The sequence below is a fragment of the Melopsittacus undulatus genome, chromosome 9, assembly GCF_012275295.1.
Source record: "Melopsittacus undulatus isolate bMelUnd1 chromosome 9, bMelUnd1.mat.Z, whole genome shotgun sequence".
In the NCBI taxonomy this organism is placed as follows: domain Eukaryota; kingdom Metazoa; phylum Chordata; class Aves; order Psittaciformes; family Psittaculidae; genus Melopsittacus; species Melopsittacus undulatus.
This window is the reverse complement of record NC_047535.1, coordinates 36,900,213-36,920,929: the sequence shown is the minus strand read 5'-3', so window position 1 is coordinate 36,920,929 and position 20,717 is coordinate 36,900,213. Positions and strand designations below refer to the sequence as shown.

General features: G+C 41.7%; 1 protein-coding gene across 1 annotated transcript; it reads left to right on the top strand.

Moving 5' to 3' along the window:
• The first annotated feature begins 176 nt into the window (after positions 1-176).
• Positions 177-17,952, top strand: LOC101879002 (inter-alpha-trypsin inhibitor heavy chain 4). Its single transcript, XM_031042970.2, has 21 exons — positions 177-251; positions 1,781-1,941; positions 2,401-2,505; positions 3,155-3,317; positions 3,419-3,529; positions 3,613-3,741; positions 4,564-4,680; positions 5,251-5,419; positions 6,382-6,498; positions 8,030-8,211; positions 9,049-9,231; positions 9,796-9,935; positions 10,269-10,423; positions 10,911-10,943; positions 11,877-11,909; positions 12,649-12,741; positions 13,589-13,702; positions 14,284-14,458; positions 16,003-16,157; positions 17,004-17,164; positions 17,786-17,952. The coding sequence occupies exons 1-21, from the start codon at positions 177-179 to the stop codon at positions 17,810-17,812; spliced, it is 2,598 nt and encodes an 865-aa protein (XP_030898830.2). The 3' UTR covers positions 17,813-17,952.
• Positions 17,953-20,717: the final 2,765 nt, after the last annotated feature.

Sequence of the window (20,717 nt, the reverse complement as noted above, 5' to 3'; positions counted from 1 at the left end):
AGCAAAGATCTGCTGGAAAAATAAATGTTAACCTAGTCCAAGTTTTACCTGTGTTTAACATGTAAATATTAAGTTTCTGGGTCTCTTCAAAGCCTACATCTTATCCCCAAGCACAAGTTACTCATTAACTGATTAAGCCCAACCAAGTTTTCATTTGAAAATCTGGTCTTTCCAAAATGGAGGAGAGAACATTGCTCGCATTGATGGTCTTTTCTTCACTCGTAGTATTAGAAGAAACTATTGCTCAAAAGGTATTTGCTGTATTTTATTTCTTTTTGACAATATCTTGTTTGCTCATTTGGTGATCCATGATTTTGTGGTAACTGGACAGGTAATGCAGGTTTCTCCTCTGATAGCTGCACCTGTGGAGTGTTAGGTGTATGGTGGTATGATTTTAGAGCTTTGGGTCCTTTTAACGCCTTTTAGAGAAACAGAGTAAGCCTTATGTTGGAAGGCTCATATTTCCATTGTGCCTATTCAGGAAAGTGTGAAATGCGGGCAGGTTTCTGGGAGGCAGGGACAGGTTGTGTTGCTGCTGCAGAGGTGCCAGGTTTGAGTATGGCAGGGTAGCAAACATGAGCAGAGGTGCTCAGAAAGCCTTTGGAAAGGGACGTTCCTGGGAGAGATAGCCCCAGCCCAGGCAGGGAGGTTTCCAGCTGGGGGTGGGCAGGGAGAGGCACCCATACTACCAGGATCAGAAACTGTTCTCTCAATGAATATTTTGGGGTTTTATTCCATTGTCCTGGATTGTCCGTAGGCAACATATATAGGCAGCATATAATGAAATAAGAAACAGCATTGGCTATGTCACCTCCTGCCTTGATGCCCAAATACTGACTGACTGTGTTTAGCCTGATTAAACTTCTGAATTTCAGCCAGTGCTTTAAGAAGATGCTTGTGGATACTATTTGTTAGCAAGCAAAGTACAGGAAGTGCATTATCAAAATAACCAAAGGTCAGTTAGTCATTCAAAAGATTTGTGAAGCTAGAAAAGTAAAAATAGAAGTGTGAACTGTTCTGATGCTGAGCTTTTTTATTTTGAGAAACTTGGGCTGTTATGAGGCTGGTGATGTTCAGGTCAACCCTACTTAGTGTCACTGCTGAAACACAGGTAGGGCTTTTCAAGCAGACATCCTAAATGCAAAAGCAGGGTATTTACAGGGGCAGTCCCCACTCCAGCCTCCCTGTGGGGTATTTCCAGACAGCTCCAGGACAGTCCCCTTCTTGGGGCATCACAAAGCACCAGACCAGGAGAAAGCGCTCAAAGGGCATTCCTGCTTGTGCAACCAGCAGGAGGTCAGAGGCCCACACAGGGTTTCAAACCCCTCACATCGTATGTGACACAAGACACGAAGCTGAAAAACATGCAGTAAAGTCAAGAGCTGGGAGAGCAAATAACTAGTTGCATTAAATGCTATCAGGTCTCTTCCCATGGATCGAACGCTTAGAGGCATTGATTTTTCTGAGATTCATCTTATTGTGGTGACACAGCAGCTACTTCAGAGTAGCCCAAGGAGAGAAGACCACAGAAAAAGGCTCAACAGAAGCCGCCTGTGGAGCAACATGCAGGCGTAGCTGCAGATTTTGCGTGGCTGCAGCTGCAGGGATGTGAATGACCAGATGGCCAGTCTGGATATGAACAATTCACCCTCCCCAGTTCCAGCTGGACCTTGTAACGGTTCATTCTTTCATCAGACTTTTCCAGTAATATCACCCAGGTATGGGCTGCTTAGGAGCAAAACCTGTGTTCCTGTTTCAGCCTGGTTTTCTTTTTTTCCAGCATGCTATTGAAATCTACAGCCTCCACGTGGACTGTAAGGTCACATCACGATTTGCTCACACCCTCATCACCAGCAAAATTGTCAACCGAGCTAATGAGACCAGAGAGGCCACCTTTGAAGTGGAGTTACCCAAGACAGCCTTCATCACCAACTTCTCCATGTAGGACTAGTCCTTACCTGTGGTGTGAAGGAGGCAGCTCTGGGGACTGGGGGTGCTTTCATCTTTTTTTCTCAGGGGGTGCTGAGAAAAGAGCACAATGAGCTGAGATCTGGAGCATTCTGCACAATATGCTCCGTGAGGCAAAGCAGTAGGCAGCTGAATAGAAATCCTTTCCAACCCTATCTATTCTATGATTCTATAAGGTAGAGAGGGCAAGGCTGCCTGCTGCCACAGGGCGGGTGACAAACATGCTCAGTGGTGGTATTCCTCCTTCTCCAGCTTCCCTGAGACCCTGCAAGGAGGGGGGCTGTGTTGTGGTGGTGGCTACTGACATCCTTCTGGATGGGGTGTGATGTGGGAGCCAAACAGTACCCCTTGCTCATGCCCTGAGGGCTATGAAATGCAGCACTCCTCTTGTTGCTTTCCTAATATTAATTATTTTTTATGGCAACCAAACAGGTCCATCGATGGTAAAGTATACCCAGGAATAATAAAGGAAAAAGCTTCTGCTCAAAAGGAATATGACACCGCAGTCTCACACGGGCAGAGCGCTGGCCTTGTCAAGTACGTTGCTGCCCTGAGTAATCCTGCTCCAATGCTCTTCCTTGGCTTCTCCTTCGGCTAGGGGAGCCAGGATTTAATGTGATAGGGATAAATATGAAAAGCAGCCTTGGGTTCTTGTTGGGAGGGACTCTGTGTGTGTGAGTATATATTTATGTTCATACATGTATATGATTTATATCTGATACTGCAATGGGCTTTGGTGGGAGGTGTCACTATTTAGTGTTCCTCTGGGACTTACCATCATGCAAGAGCACCTTGCTGGTCTGGGATGATGCTCAGTCATTGAGACTGCTTCCCTGCAAGCACAGGAGACCATGATACTTGGGCAGACGTCACACTTTCAGGATACGTTTAACCTGTGCTTGCTATGTATTTATTCCCAGTTCTACTTGATCCCAGCTTCCTTTATCCCTGCTTCATTTCTCAGCTTGCATATGCAGCAGCCATGGCATGCTATTGTAATATATGTGATGTATACAGTACTGCCGGCAATGTGAAAAGTCTTTGTATGATGAATAGGATTTACTGCTACTCTTTTGCTTTTATTGTTCCATGTGGCCCCTTGGCCATTATTTAGCACAATTCATAAACTTTGGCCACCACAAGCAAACCTTCCCTTCAGGAGATAAATCTGTTTGCCCCCCTGCAGAATCACAGACAGAAAGCTGGAGCAGTTTCACGTGTCCGTCAGCATCGCAGCTGCCAGCAAAGTCACTTTTGAGCTGACATATGAGGAGCTGTTGAAGCGGCAGCTGGGGAAGTTCGAGCTGCTCATCAAGGTCCGACCAAAGCAGCTTGTTAAGCACTTCCAGGTGAGCTGTCCTCCCATGAGGGCTGGGCAGGGAGCATTGTGGCGCCTTTGGGCACAGCTGTGTTCCCTCTCAGATGCTGATGCCGACTTCTCCACTGGCAGATTGATGTGCACATCTTCGAGCCACAGGGCATACGATTCTTGGAGACAGACAGCACGTTCATGACAAATGAGTTAACTAAGGCGCTCACCAAAGTGCAGAACGAAACCAAGGTAAAGCAGCTACTGCCAGATGTTACTGCTGGTGGCAGCTTTAAGATATGTTGCTTAAAATCCTTTTTTCTGACTGCTTGCAGGCTCGTATTTTATTTAAGCCAACTGTAGATCAACAGAAGATAAATCCTGAATTTGATGAAACCCTCCTCAATGGTGATTTTGTTGTGCGTTACGATGTTAAGAGAGATGCCACTGCAGGTGATATACAGGTGAAAAATCAATAGAAATAAAAACGTTTTAAGATCACAGATAAGTCTGAATGTGAAGTGCAATCAGAAAAACAGTAACAGTTACTTTGAAACACCAGGAGTGACAGGAAAGCTATTTCCATTAACCCAGGGCCTGCAGTAACTGATAGCCATGCTCAGTAAATCCCCACAGACACCAGGCACAATGCAGGAATGGATCATCCATGAAAAAAAAGAATCAGGCTTTCAAATTTTGATTCCATACCAAATCTACTCATTATCAATGTCTCTCTACATTCTATTTTTATTATTTTGGGTGATCTAAGGTGTATTTGGAGCTTCTTGTAAATGAAGTTTAGAGGGATGTGCTTTGTGTAACTATTGAAATGACTGCTTGATTTATTTTTTGTGACAACTGAGGCATAACTGAAGAGGCCAGGAACTTAAGAATATTTATGGAACAATGCATATCCTGGGGAATAAAGTGTACTATTTTGCATACCATTTCACTAATGAAGTATACATGGATGTGCTAAAAGATGGCAATCCCTCAATGAGCAGAGATGTGCTCATAGGTGATAATCTAGAGTAACATACAGTGATAATACAGATATACATATGGCAGAGGTGTATAATACATATATGCACTGTTCTCTTGTAATCTGCTTTCTACAGATAGTCTTGCTTCCAGCTAGAAAATATATTCTAATAGTTCTTTGATTTGAGCTTATCTAGAAGAACAGAATAGTGAGCATGCATCCCCCTTCTGGCTATGCCAGAATCTGAAGATACAATGTTTAGTTAGATAAAATTTTGTACATGATTTCCCCTTCTGTATTTCAGATTGTCAATGGGTATTTTGTGCATTATTTTGCACCCCAAGAAATGCCGGTGTTTCCCAAAAATGTCATCTTTGTTATAGATCGAAGTGGTTCTATGGCAGGCAGAAAAATTGAACAGGTAATGTACTTCAAAGTACTGATCTCTACTTATGTCAGTCACACACAGCAGCCTTTGGAGGAAGTGGCTGTGAATTTCACTTCTGAACTACACACTGGTTTTGTAGACAGCAACATTTTCAGACATAGGGAAACACTTGAAAATACGTATGCACAGATTTGAGCTATTAAAGAGCAACATTTTTCTGATATGGCTGTTCTCACAAGTATCAAACATTAAGGCAGAGAGCCTTAATGTATCTTTGCAGAATAATAATTTCTAATTTTTTTAAATGAATTTCAAAGAATCCATTTGTCTGGTTTACCGTTCTTGATGACTGTGCATGTAGCTTTGCTAGGGAGCAGACAAGTCCACTACAGCCCTCATAGATGTTTCTCTGTGTCTGCAAGTTAAGTGAATCAGACACTTCTGGTGGTCTCAACCTGAAAAATGCCATTAGGACTACATAAGAGCATTGGGCTGCATCTCAAATAGTGCTGTTGAGAAACCCCATTATCACACAGCAATTCCAATCCTGGTTCTGAGAGAGAAGTATTAATATTCAAAGTGACTGTTTTCTCTTTGGAACAGACTAGGGATGCTCTGCTGAAGATTTTACAAGACCTCCGCCCAGAAGATCATTTCAGCTTTATCACCTTTAACAGCAAAGTGGTGGAGTGGAAGAGCTCTTTGCTGCCAGCCACTGCAGAGAATGTGGCGAGTGCTGCAGGATTTGTGCGAACTCTTTCTGCTAGTGGAGGTACAAGGCACCACCTAGATGTTTGTAACCACAGTCATGCACCCAACATAATATATTGTTTAGAAAACAAATATTTTTATTAATTGTATACTGGCACAGAGCTACCATCAGTGTTCACAAAGCAAGTAAGTATTTTAATACTTATGAGTGGGAGAGAAAGACTGAACATGAGAGTGGACTGATTGGTGACTACATTGTGATATGGATAGAGAGGCAGTTGCATCAGATCTATGAACAATACAAGCCACAAAGTTTTGTTTCAGATTTTTAGAACAGAGGTAGCTGGAAGGTTTCCCAGTAGTACCATTTTTTCCTACAGGAAAATGGCAATTCACTCAATATTTGACAACAAAATTTGCTGTTTATTTTTTTTAAATATCAAGGGTCCCCTTGTAAAATAAAATACAACCAGAGTCATATACCTGTGTAAGCCACACTACAGAAACAAACCAGTCAAAATAGGCATGAAGCATTTCAACTGCTGCACAACTCGGCGTGCTCTATTTTATTTAGTTTTAAGCACATCTAAAGGCTCTATCTCCTGTTAATGTTATGCTATTGGTATTTATGTAGGGGGTTTTTATACCAGGTGTGAACAGCAACAAAGCCATCTGTGCGCAGCTCTTTTCTTTGACTTCTCAAGACTAAGAGACATTTCTGAAAAGTAGGTTGACAGATGACAGTGTATTTACTTAAGCACTTTCTAATGGCTCTAGACATGTTTGTATTTCCCATGACATATGTGTGGAAAACAATCCCAAAAGAATACTCAACCATTGCCACTGCAATATAATACACAGTAATTAAGCCTAGTAGGCTGAAGCCCTAAATCCTCATCTCTCTGAAGGATTACTTCCTGCAGAAAACTTTAGATAACTCTGCAGAGACTCTGTGGATAAAATGCACTGATTTCTTCAGATAATGTTCTTTCCAGGTGAGTGATGCTTGATTTCTCATTATAGGCACAGATATCAATCATGCCCTGCTGACTGCTGTGAGTGGGCTGGAGAAAGCTGAGGGGCTGCCGGAACGGAGTGTCTCCATGATAATTTTGCTGACAGATGGCCAGCCCACTTCTGGTGAGTAAATACTAGCTCAGTCCTTTCTCTCCTGGATTTGTTATATCTTTTACACTTAAGTCCCAGCATGGTAGGTGTAGCCTATACTTCAAAAGAGCTTTGTTATAAGCAGTCTGGGTCATTTCTGGATCTGTGTTGGAGAGAGGATGATTGTGACAGGGCTATGGCAAGGGCTGTAAGAAGTGCCCACCCATGACTACATGCCGTTTTGCTGGGAACTGTTTTGGTAAATACCATTGGCTTCCCAGTTTATAAACTTGAAGGAATTGCTGGAGATACTCCAGGCACAGCTGAAACATGAAAGTAAAATACTTACAGCCAGAGAAAATACATGGATATTTTACATATATTATGTATGGTCCCATTTGAGAGGTATTTTTTATGCTTTTTCACCCTCCTTGACCCAAGCTTGAGATATTTTCAAGGGGTCTCTTGTTTTATATTCTTTTCTATGTCTAGCTCTTAACTAATAATTAGCCGTGATAGCACAAACTAGAGGGTTGAGATAAAAACATTGCATTAAATAAACAGTAACTCCCAATGCAATGGCACAAACATCGCTTGTTCTGAACAGAAGCTGGTCTGAGTTCTGTGCGGCAACCAGTATCTCTTCTAGTCTAGTAATATTAATTCAGTTGTAAGCCTTCTAATAAGATCATTCTGCCTTTCACATCATGTGGTCCTTACTGGTTTGGCATCAGTTTATTTGTTTCGGGTTTTTTGTTAGATATAATTCATCTTATGGTGCTGCCTACTCAGCACAGCCACAGTGAGTCTCAAGTATCCCCAGGCACATCACACATCCACAAGCTGGCTAGAAATCAGGCCAGTGTGGAGTGCCAGGTGAACACATGCAGTGTTACTGCATGCATTGCCTTCCTTGGCTTGGTAAAGCAGGCTGAAAGGGAAAAAATCTGAGCTGCTCCCATAATGCTGCTACAGACAGTTTCTGCCTGGAAGTGCTGATAGAGAAGCTCTCCATACAGGGCCCTCAGTGGCTTTTCAAATGGGATGAGAGGATGACATGAAAATCTTTTCCCTTTGTCAGCAAAAGGCCAGAGAGAGGAGCAGGGCTGAGTTAATTGGCAGTTTGTGTGAATTACACCATTAACCAGCCCATTCTTCTCTGAATTGATGCACATAATTTTTATGGATGGTACTTGTCTTCCCAATGCTTGATCAAGTGTCTCCATCCCTTGCTCTGTTGATTTGTAGAGTGTGTCCCTTTTGTCCTAAAAACCTCCTCTGGCCCTCATAATCTTGTAAAATATTTTGCACTTGCTCATGACAACATGAGCAGGAGTTAGTAAAAGTCATTAAGGGGGGAGAATGAGGTTCTGGCACTCCATATGCAGAGTGATGCTTTCATCTTCAACTCAATTACTGGAATTCTATCCCATGTATTTTCTAGATCTTATTCTGAATAATTTCTAAAAGACTTTAGGCAGAGTTTTCCATCAAACCTGCTGCTGTCTTCTTCTGCTTTTTAAAAACCCAACCAAACATGTGTATATTTTTATTTCAATTCCAGGTGAGAGTAATGTAGAAGTTATTCAAGAAAACATTCAGAAAGCAGTCAATGGGAAATATGCTCTCTTCTGCCTTGGCTTCGGGTTTGATGTCAGTTATAAGTTCCTGGAGAAAATGGCCCTAAGCAATGGGGGAATAGCGCGTCGTATATATGAAAATGCTGATGCAGCCTTGCAGCTCCAGGTCAGGACTAAGGAATATGCCAGAAAAAAACATTTATCAGCTATGGCTTATGTCTTAGAATATTTTCTGAGATAAAGAGTTGGGTTTTAGTTTATCTGATGATTTTGGGGAGGGAGGGAAGCAGTTTGGGAGCATCTGACAGTTTGTACCCTAACTATGATTCAAGTTGTCCTCAAATCACTGTGTTTGGACAAAGCTGGGAACTCACATGTTTCTGTACCTCTGCAAAAAAGACCAATTGTCCAGGGGAGGTGATGGTGAGAAAACACCTGTTCTTGGATCCTATTCTAAACCCCTTGAAGCTCCACCACTGGAAGCTGTTTGTTATGGTTTCCCTAAAACTCAGCAGGTAGTCTGAGGCACATACAGGCAAACTAGCTCTGCAATACCACAAGCCTGAATCTTTCCTGTCCATTTGGAGAGGTGTTATAACTCCTGAGATGTTCTCTTTTCTGGGAAGCCAATTCCACCTGTTTTGCCTGGATTTGCTTCATGCCAGCCCCAGTCCAGAAGGAGAAAGATTCATCCTCAGGATTAGTTAAGTTTAAAAAAAATCAGATTTCAAAAGGGCTAAAGCAAAACACCTAACTGAACGGGATGGGGATCCTGGTTGGATATTTGAATTACTATGAAAAGTGTTCATATGGCATCTCAAGCCTGGTTGGAGAAGGTGTGCTGAACCTTGGGAAGAAATATGTATGGTTTTTTTCCTAGCAGCAGTCCTACACTGCTGAAGAAAAAGCTTTGTTCCCTTCTTTTTAAAGGGGTTTTAGACATTCAGTGTATTGTTTTGCATAATTTTGCAGTCATGTGTGCACTCTCTCTGCTTCTCTTTAGGGGTTTTATCAAGAGGTGGCTACCCCAATATTAAAGAAAATTGAAATGCAGTATCCAGAAAATGCCATTGAGGGATTAACAAAGAATGATTTCAAGCTGTTTTTTGAAGGATCTGAAATTGTTGTATCTGGGAAAATCAGCAATGAGCTTGATCTTTTGCCAGTAGAAATTAAAGCTCAGTCAGTAAGTGCTTAGTTTACTAGCTGTGAAAAATGTATAACCCTTCTGTCTTTTATAGTTCAGTAGAAGACTTCAGGAAGTCTTTTGTGTACAGTACATGTTCTCTGCATGTGGGCATTGTGCTGCTTTCCCATCTGGGGAAAATACTTGAGAATTCAAGCAATTTTCTTCTCCTGTATTTACTGCAAAATAAAAACTTTGCTATATACCCACAAGTAAGCAAACAGTAACTTTAATCCTTTCAGAACTCTGATATTTTGGTCTTTCAAGCATTTTTAGGAACTGGTTTGCATTTTTAGAATGAAGAAGGGAATATGAATTATTCATCTCAAAAATAATGAAATAGAACAATTTCATTACCTCTTTTTTTCAATACTGTTTCAATTTCATAAATATAGATCCAAAATACATGCTGCTTTGGTAGTTTGGAGTTGCATTTTTCAATGGGGAAGGACAAAATCCAAGGACAAAAAAGGCACTTTGGTACTGAAAGGTGTTACTTAAGTGTAATAATGTGATTTTAAAAGAAATCTGCAACTCTTCTTTGACAGTTTTTTCCCACTTTAGCATTCTAGTAACTTGACTCTTAAAGAAGAAGCAAATGTCAAAGAGAAGGAGCAAGTATTTCAACATCAAAGTTACATCTTTGGAAATTTCATAGAGAGACTGTGGGCTTACTTAACCATTCAGCAGCTGCTGGAAAAATCGTAAGTGTCTTCATGTTTCCTATTACAGATTTCTAACTTAAAATACAAATGAAAGAACCACAAAGAAGTATTTCTGTAGATAGTATTAAAAACATAGTACACTGGAAGAATATTACATGACTGTATGAGGAACATGAGGTGCCTTTCAGTTTATGACAGCCCTGTATCATTAAATGTGTGTCTATAGATGTATAGGCACATACAAAAATGTAATATAAAATATTCTTCTTGACATTACTCTGAACTACATGATATGAATATGAAAAAAGAATCTGAAGATGATCTGCTCATAGTCTCTATATGTTATTTCTTCATTATTAACACAGACTTTAGTATTTCAGCACAAGAAGAGGACCAGAAAACCCTGGAGGCTCAAGCTTTAGAGCTGTCTCTGCGATACAGCTTTGTTACACCCCTCACTTCCATGGTGGTCACCAAACCAGCTGACCAAGGGCAGACAGACCTGGCAAACAAACCCACTGAAGCTGGTAAATGAGGCATCAAACAGTCCCCTTGAAATATGATGCTGTTATTGAGGATTTGTTGATGACCTCCAGTATAGGTTCATTTTCTAGTGATATGACACAGTAATAAGCCACATTGGGGGCAGGATTTCAGGGATTAGCATTCTTTCAGATAAAACATACAGGATTTGTTTTAAAAGGTGAAGTGGTGAAATGGGCACTCTTGTTGAAATGGAAAATAGTTTGTTTAATTATTAATTAAAAGTAATTTAACAGCTGGTACTCATCATTCCTGCCACTGCCACTTTTCTCTGTAGCATTAAAGTAGAAAAGTGAATGCAGGGGAGGAAAGCATGTCACCACTTGCAGGAGCTCTGTCTGCATTTAACATACAAAAAAGCTCATCTCCTGAAGCCCAACAGCTGCTTGTCCCAGTTTTCTGGTTTGCACATTAATAAAGTAATTCACTATTAACTGTATGACACTAATCTGTTCCTTTTCTTTGTGTTAGATAATGAGAAGCGCAACAGTGTTCCAGTAGGAGGTAAATGTTTTCTTCTTTTTCCAGTAGCATATTTCCATAATAGTCTCTAATGAAATTTAAAAAAAGAAGCTTGTGTTTGTTTATAGAGGGGATTATCTGAGATTTAAAATAATATATGAAGCGAAACGTAAGCAATGACTGCCGTGGTCTGTGTGGGGTTTGGGTGGATAACATGGTCAAAGGGAGAAAATCTTCCATTCAGAAAGTCCATAAGGTCAAAATTGTCTTTACTTATGAGGATAAGTAGTTCTTCAAGTGAATGGTGCTGATGATGGATGCTTCTTCTTCTTCCTACTCTGTGCCAAGCATCTATCAGAAAATTAAGCTCAAGATATTTTGGAATGAGTTCTGAGGATGATTTAGCTTAATGTTTTTCTCTCTTTCTGGAAATAATAGACCTGTTTGACTATACATTTTGAACTTCCAGCATAATTAATCTGATAATCTCAGCTATGATAATGTATCATAATGGCAATGCTTTTATAGGTGAGAAGCCCTGGTTTTGCTCTAGTTCTTTCACAGTAATCTACTAAGGCTGTTACAACGCAGCCCTGTTCTCTGAAGGTAACCTGTTTCAAAGTGGCACTAGGGAGTTTTATAGCCCAGCAACCATCCTGCACTGCTCAGGCACCAGCACTCCCTCCTCCCCATCCCCATGTGCAAGGTGGGTGAGGGTCCAGGCACACTGCAGGCAACCCTTTTTGCTAATACTTCTCTTACGAAGTTCTCAGTAGTTTTTGTCCATTTCCATCCTTTGGCTGGAAATATGTTGCAGGTATCAGTGCTAATGTTCTTTGGACCTCATTACTGCAGATAGTTTACTCTGGGAAAGGAAGGCAGCTGGAGAATTACAGGTTTAATGTTTGAAACAGTCCCACAGGTCATGTAATACAGTAATGGATAAAATACAGACACTTTCTTTTCTTTCTCCAGATGCTTACAAGCTGAAGAGTGCATCACTTCCTGGTAAGCGCATCTCATTTGTTTATATTCAGAATAATGTTATAAAGTTCATTTAGTATGTAGGTTGATAGCAACATTCCTTTAATAAATACATTTTGATTGTGGATGCCCATTTGATATACAGTTGAGGTTTTATTATATGTATCTCAGTCTGCAGATATTTTATCATCAACTACAAACTTTTGAAAACAATCTTGGTCCCTTTTCAGGGAAACAATCTGGTCCTTTTTCAGAAATAAAGAAATCAGTATAACTCCTGAAAATAGATGTAAAAGATCTGGGAAAGCATATACTAGTAAGCTGGATAGAGCCTTGGGCAACATCGTCTAGTGTGAGACATCCCTGAATATGGCAGAGGGGTTGGAACTAGATGATCTTAAGGTCCTTTCTAACCCAAACCATTCTGTGATTCTGTAAAGGAAATGGGCATTAAAAAAAAGAGTAATATTTATCATCCCGGGGTTTGCAATGTGAAGCCAGTGGGGGGCACAATGGCAATGCCTGTCCTGCAAGTGGGGAGTCCCAGCGTGCTGCAGGTAGAGCTCAGCATCTCCATGAGCTCCCATAGCACAGAGCCTGCGCTGTCTGCTGTCCTGTGTAGGATCCACACATTTGCATATGTGGCTGTATCCAAAAAAGGCAGTGGGCAACCCATGGGAGCTTCCCTGTGTTAAAGGGTGGGGAGGGAGATGCAAGGCATGGCCCCAAACCAACCAAACATTGGAAAAACCTTTTATTTCAGGTCGATGGCGCTCTGAGCCCCCATCTGGCAGCAACAAGAAGCTGTTGTCAGTAGGTAGTTATTCACAGTTGCGTGCAAGAGGAGCTGGGGTGGGTGTGTTGGGTTCAATGTAGTAGCTGTTAAAAACACAGCTCTAAACCCTCCTGCAGCTCAGGCTGGGCATGTCCCAGTGTTGATCCTATGAGAAGTAGGCATTGGATGTTGTGCTTTTTTTCCCCATTGGTACATGTTGTTTTAAGCAAAGCTCTCCACAGGAGTCAGTGAAGAGCTCTGCTGTAAAGGCTTCTGTCATAGTGTTCTTCCTGGTGAATTAGCCAACTTACAGGGAAATGTTTCATTAAGCTCTTCTTATTAAGAATAATTAATAAACTTCATAATAAGGAGAAATTATTATTCATAACATAATAATTTTAAGTATTTCAGTTGCCAGGCAAAGCAAAAAAATGAGAGCACAACCTGTTGGTGAGTACTAGATATACTAGTTCCTTTGTAATAATTAATGTAACTGTAATGTACAGATTTTTATCTATTTTTTTTCTGACTGCATCAACTCTATGAAAAACCCTTTTACCTGCATGCAAACCTTGGCTAGTTCTTTCCACATACGTGAAAAATATCCCATGAGAAAGCCTCTCTAGCACAAGGATATAACCACCAACAGAAATGCAATATAATGTATCTTCAACCTTGGCTTTTTTAAGAGCTCATTGACTTTAATAAACTCTAAGTTTAAAAATCTATTATTTTCATTCATATCACGGTGCTGTGCCTGGGTGTGATCTTCAATAATCATGACTATGTTGATTTTAATCATTCTATTCTATAGAAGCTAAAACCAGTATTTTAATTATGAATTGACTATGTAATTTTGCTGTGCCTATCCAAAAGGCACAGGTTAGAGTTTTCTTTGCATGCTAACATTGTTCTTCTGGCTTTTCAGTCAACGTACATTCACCGCTTCTCTTCCAATTACCCAAGCAAAATGAAATAGCCTGTTTAAATACTGACGGAAAAGCCCAGCCCTCTGTCCACCTGCTGTCAGATCCGGAGCAAGGTGAGTGAGCCCCATTACCCTTGATATCAAGGACAAGGAGAATTACTTTGGTCTATGAGAGTAGCTGGTGTTTTTGGGAATCACCCCCTTTTGTGAAGGATGATATCACACCTGCTGCCTGGCAGTGATCGAAGAGACTGTGGTTAATTTTTCCTTTCTATTAGGCAATATCAACTTCCACTGCGCAACAGCTGAGGGCATTTCTCACGGGTGCAGTTGGTGGTCACCTCCTTCTGCTGGTGTCACAGCCATGGTCTTTAGGGTTTTCTGCTGCCCAGCCTTTGGGGGCTTCCTAGGATGTAGAGACCTTAAACCCTGCAGTCCCTACCTGCTAATGGAAAGATGCATGCTCTTTACAAACTGCAGTTTTTCTGTGGTCCCATGCTCAGAAGGACCATGGGCTCTGGTGACCCCACCACAGTCTTGAGGCACATGGAGCTGAAGCCTGCAGTACTGTGCCTCCCAGAACTAGGTTTGAGACCCTGAGTGTGTTTCAGCAACAAAGCTGAAGCAGCTTTATTGAGGTCACTCGTACCTTAAAAGCACAGTCACTTGACAGTTTTTTGTTAATGTCATTAAAGGACTCACTCTGACGGGGAAACTTGGAGACAGAACAAATCACTTTGTGCAGTTTGAAATCAACTATGTGAATCCCCCCGCCCAAATCCACGTCTCTACGAATGCAATTGTCCTGCACCACAATAATGAGAGCACTTGGCTGCCATGGACAGAGTCAGCCACCTCCACTATCCAGGGGTAAGAAACATCACCCTGTCCTTTCCCAGACTTGACAGTGTGTCAGATCTTTCTTCATCCAGGCCTCCGCTTTCACGTTTGCTTCAAGTAAGGGCTTCCAAATGTCCTATCCCATGAGTAACTTATCATGAGTGGAAGTAGGGTACCTTCACAATCCTCCATTTCAAATACAGAGAACAAAAAAGGTTTGATTTTAATTCTCTATGCCTGTGTAATAGAATCAGACAACTGCACATTCAGCCTGCCTTTCTGCTTTGATGTCAGAGGCTGAGCATTTATCTTCCAAAGGAAAGGACCTGCTGTGGCATAGAGCAGCCCCCATGCCACTGCCATGCCAGCTGCCACCAGATACTTCGTGTTCCTCCAGCTGCAGAGCGAGTGCTGCAAAGTGATGGCTTTGACATTCACTGTCTCTTTTTATATATCAGTTGGCTCCACACAGGCTGAAGGGTTTTTTTCTCCTCAGTTTTAGCAACAGCTCACATCTGGCCAGCTGACCTTTCTTTTTTGGAAGGCAGAAAGTGTTTGAATAGCTGTCTGTAACTAAATGCCTACTGTTGGAGAGAGTGCTTTAAATGTAAAACTTATTGTTGAACTAATTAGAGCAGGAACCTTCATCACCAAAGGAAAGAGCTGAATGTGTTTGAGTAGCTGTCTGTAACTAAACATTCACTGTTGGAGAGAGTACTTTAAATGTAGAATTTACTGTTGAACTAATTAGAGCAGGATCCTTCACCGCCACAGGAAAGAGCAGAATGTAACTAGTTCCACCAGCTTTTTGCATTGCTGGAATAAACCTCTGGGGGATCTGCTGTTAGTGTGGGGCACAGGACACACAGCACTCCCTGCCTTACAAGCTATTCTAGGCAATAACAGAAGTCCTAAACCAACTGCTTTCAGTTATTTTTGTAATCCAGATGGAGCCAAGGACATGTTGGGTTTCTGCCTCTCTATAGTTTGTTGTCTGCCAAGCAGAATGATCCTCCTGCTTCAAACCAGCACCTTTGCAATTGCAGTGCTTTGTACACCAGCATATATAGGGGTGTTTGTATCTAACCTGATCTGCAGGGGAGAAAACGACAGTGAAGGTGTGTGTTCTGCAAGCCCACCTGGGTAAAAAAAAAGTGAATGGCATAGAAGAAAGGCAAGGTCTGGAAAAAACTGTGAAATAACCAAGAAAAAAGTATTGGACTTGTTGATAAAATAGATTGAATTATTTTATCTGGTCTCATTAAAATGATGAATTTTTTTTTCCTTCTGAGTATTTCTTGTCATTATGGATAATAAGGTATTTTTATCAGCAAAAGGTTTTTCTCTGGTTTATTTGTATGTAACCTGATATGAAAAAGATCTGTTGTGCAGCACAGAGAGAAAAGATTATGTCACTTAGTATTTTCCAGCTTAAAAATAATCACCAACTGATCATGAAAAATGCAATTGCAAGGAGACACAATACATAAATTATTTTAATTAATGAAGGTCTATCTAAATACAGATTGTTCTTCATTTTCTTCTTGGAAATAATGTCATTATTTACTCCCCAGGCTGAGCATCTCAGTTGAAAAGGAAAGGAGCGTTACAGCATCACTGTCTGATACAGTCACGGTAAAAATTTCCCTTATAAAGTTTCCAGAGGATTTCCTTGGGCTGCATTTCTTGAACACTGACCGTTTTTCTGACAAAGTCAGTGGAGCTCTGGGTATGTATCATGACAGATGTGTGCTACAAAGAGGGACTTTGTAACTAAGCTCCTGAAATGAAAATATTGGGGGGGGAGAAGTGTTCAGCCACATCATAAGTCCTTACTCAGACTTTACTTCCCTGGGTCCTGACCAGCTCTTATGAAAAGCAGTGGGCAGGCAAGGCAGCAGGAATGCTGTAATTCCAGGGGTTCCAGACAAGCTTTATGTTTTATTTATTCTTTTCAGCCATCTAACATCACCTCTCACTGCACAGTGGGCCCTGCTCTGCAAGAGGGGAGGTTTTACGCTCAAAACATAATAACATAGTACTTTTCTACTGACTATGACTGGTTTAGAATCCATTACAATAAGACTAAAATAATGGTTGGGCTTTACCTCAGCAGTGCTGTGGAATGACATAATTTATGCAGCACATTCATTAGATGTCAAATAGTGGACTATAAATAATGGACATATAATTGTAAACAGGCAGGGCTAGAAAATGGAAGCCAGCTGGTGCTGAGCATCCCAGCTTCAAAAATCCTAGTGGGACTGACGTTGAAGTTGTTTCAAAAACTTCACAGACAGAGAGGCTGCATATTCTAAACCCACAAAACCCTGTGAAAACCCATCAGAGTGAGGCTGAATCCCTCTGTGGAGGAGTGTTAGGGATAACAGATCACAGCTGAAACATAGGAATGTTCTTAGCTTGCTGAGGGAGCTTCCAAGCATTTGAAATGTTTTGTTGGTTTGTTTTCTGGGGCAGCAAGCTGCTTTCTTGGTGTTACAGCTGTCATTTGGGTTAAATGAACAGCAATTTTCTGAGTTTTTCCCATTTTAAATAATTTGTGTCTGTTTCTTAGGTAAATTTTATTCAAAAGCACAATCTGAGAATAATTCCAACATGAATCAGAGAGCTGATGAAAGACTCTTCAGTGGACTTCAGCAAGGTTTTAGACACCGTCTCCCTTGGCATCCCCCTGGACAAGCTCAGGAAGTGCCAGCTGGACAAACGGATTGTGAGGTGGATTGAGAACTGCCTGGCTGGTGGGTCTCGGAGGGCTGTGGTCGGGGGCATAATCTAATTGGAGACATCAAACCAGTGGTGTTCCCTGAGGGTCAGTACTAGGTCCAGTCTTGTTTAAGTTATTCATCAATGACTTGGATGAAGGGATAGAGTGCCTCCTTAGCAAGTTTGCTGACGATACACTGGGAGGAGTGGCTGATACCCTAGGGTGCTGTGCTGTCCTTCAGAAGGATCTAGACAGCCTGGAAAGATGGGTAGATGGGGATAGGGGGCAGGCAGAGACCTGGAGCTATAGTTTTCATAGGAAATGCCAAATAAAGTAAGGTTCTGCTGCCTCCTTCATAGGGACAGGGGAGGGCATTTCCTCAGCTGCATTTACCAAGAGAAAAATGTTTACACTTCAGTTGCTTTCAGCAAGTTTCTGTGGTGTGGAAGAAATGCTGTGAGTGTGCAGCTTCTGTCCCTGTGCCCCCATGACCACCACCTCCAGTGCTGGGAGTGGAGAGGTCCTCACTGGGCCACATGGGCTTCTGGTACCATCTGCAAGCATAAGATCAATTCTGTGCCTGCTCTCTGATCATTTTATCCCAATTTTTTCTTGCTTTGATTCTTTTTCAGGCAGTACAAGAACGATTAGAGCCTTGAGTCAGCCAGTGGACCTGTTTCCTGCTGGTCAATAGATCTAACTCCCTAGAGAAGAGTATTCTGGGAAAGAAAACTATGCAAATAATGCTCTTCCAAATACTTTTTCTCATGAAGAAAACCACACAGTTAAAGCCTTACCTGTTACTGTATACAACTGTCACAAATCTTTTACCTTGAAATGATTACACTTTCAAGATGAGAATGCACTTGCTTGTTATTTTAAACTGGTTTATAATACTCAATGGGATTATGTTGCTGAAGATCTATGTGAATGAACTGAATAAAATTAACATTATCAACTCTCAGTCTCATATGAACACATGGGCTTAGGTTTCCAGCTAAAAACAAGTAGTGGCATCACCCAGCCCAACAACTTGTCAAATAAATCCACAAATGTGTCATGCAGACAGTGATAGATTTCTAAGATGTACACTCTTGAGGCAGTTACAGCTGATAAAGCTCTTGAACTGTGTGTTTTGGAAAGTTTAGAGCAGGATTAGTTTACCATTTATCTCTTTATTTTATGGGGGAAACCCCAGTCTTCCTGTGTTAAGGTTCTTCTGGAGATGGATTTGTAACAACATTGAAAGACAATGAAATTAGAATTTGTGGGGGATGTGACCCACACTGGCTGCAGTCCCCCTTGTCATAGCAGAGTTCCGGAGGCTGTTTTACAAACACCTGCAGAGCAGAGAGAGACTGGCTGCAGAGCAGCCCCTGACTTCCTGTCAGTTCTGATAACAAAATGAACGTGAGCCGGCTTCAGTGTGCGCTCACAGCCCAGAAAGCCAACCGTATCCTGGGCTGCATCAAAAGGAGCGTGACCAGCAGGGCGAAGGAGGTGATCCTGCCCCTCTACTCTGCTCTCGTGAGACCTCACCTGGAGCAATTTGTGCAGTTCTGGTGTCCTCAACATAAAAAGGACATGGAACTGTTGGAACAAGTCCAGAGGAGGCCACGAGGATGATCAGGGACTGGAGCACCTCCTGTATGAAGACAGGCTGAGAAAGTTGGGGCTGTTCAGCCTGGAGAAGAGAAGGCTGCGTGGAGACCTCATAGCAGCCTTCCAGTATCTGAAGAGGGCCTACAGGGATGCTGCAGATGGATTATTCATTAGGACTGTAGTGGTAGGACAAGGGGTAACGGGTTGAAACTTAAACAGGGGAGGTTTAGATTGGATATACAGAGGAAGTTCTTTCCTGTTAGGGTGGTGAGGCACTGGAATGGGTTGCCCAGGGAGATTGTGAATGCTCCATCCCTGGCGGTGTTCCAGGCCAGGCTGGACAGAGGCTTGGGTGATATGGTTTAGTGTGAGGTGTCCCTGCCCATGGCAGGGGGGTTGGAACTGGATGATCTTAAGGTCCTTTCCAACCCTAACTGTTCTATGATTCTGTGATCATGAAGAGGTTGACCAGTTTGAAAGGCAAGAGATTATTTGTTGTAAATGAACTTTGTGTTTGGATTACGTTCTGATGATTCTGGGTTTTATCAGTGGACTTACTGCAAATGAGAAGCTCCCTGCTTTTAGTTATAGTGTCATGTCAGTGGTAGGAGTAAAAGTTTTATCTAACTGTCTAACTAAGCTTCTGTCTGCTACTCTCTCTCCTTATTGTTACCTGTAGTTACATTTGTGGTTATCTCCAACCTTGCCAGGATCTTGGAAGAACTACATATTAAAAGGGTTTTTTCTATCTCTAGTGTAAGCAGGAATGCCTCAGCCTGTGCAGAAGCAATGCAGAGCAGACTCCAGCCCTGAGGTCAGCTTCCGGCTGACAATTCAGTCATGGCCAACAAGGCTCCAGCCACCTCTGGAGGTTTGCCTCATTCCCATGAATTAAGAGAGGAAAGCTGCAGCTGAACCTGTGCCCGGTGGTGCTGTGTGCATGAACTTTGCTAATCTTTCAGTAGCTTCAAACCTTCTGTAGAAACTGCTGTTTTCCTTCATCACTTTTGCCTGAATTTAGGAGGCAGAGACATCTACCCACTGTGGCACTCCCCCCTCCCTTCAAGAATTGATCTTTTTTCTTCTTCTGCAAAGTTTTGGCTTCTGGAGAAGGATTTTGTCCCTGGAGAAGTCCTGCCTCTCCCAGAAATTTAACAGTAAGTATATTTTTCCCCTCTATTTTTTTCCTCTTTGACTTTTCTGTTGCATTGTTCACATCTACATCTGTTATTTCAGTTTAACCCATCACATCTTATGTCATCTCTGGTTTTCACACTAGATGCTTCTTTCCTTATGTGTGTCTGCATTCTCATTTCCCACATGCGGACTTTCTCCCCTTATTGTATAATAGGGAAATTTCTAGTTAGCCATTTGACACCACAGTTGTGTTGCTACAGCTGATTAAAGAAATCCCATGTAAGAAATATGCTTATTTTTTTGCTTTAGAACTAATAGCTTACAATTTCTTCCATTACAATGTGAATATATAAACAAATGGGACACTTTTTGTCTGGAAATATGTGCATAAATTCAATTGTGGCAACGGAGGGAGGAATTTCACTGGAAGATTGTAATGGCCTTTCAGTAAAATTTCACAAAAAAGATACTGTCCAAAAGACAGGTTCTATTCCTTAAATCTTAGTGCTGTTTGGAACTGTGGCATTTCACTCTTTTATAAAGATCTGGGCATTCACAAGTTAGGTTCAAATTAAAACACTAAAATACAGGCATTCTGGATGCTAACAGTCATCTAGAGCGATGGCCCTCACCAGCCCTCAGCACTGTGCAGTCAAATGTCAGCTGAAGTACTATAGAATTATCCTGAAATAGATGCTGGCCTGTCAGCTGTCATCTTCTACTGAACTTCTAAATGCATCTGGTATCCTGGACTTCAGGAAACATTGACAGCTGTTGGAATAATAGGACAAGGCATTAAGTACTGATGCTTTTATTAAAATCACT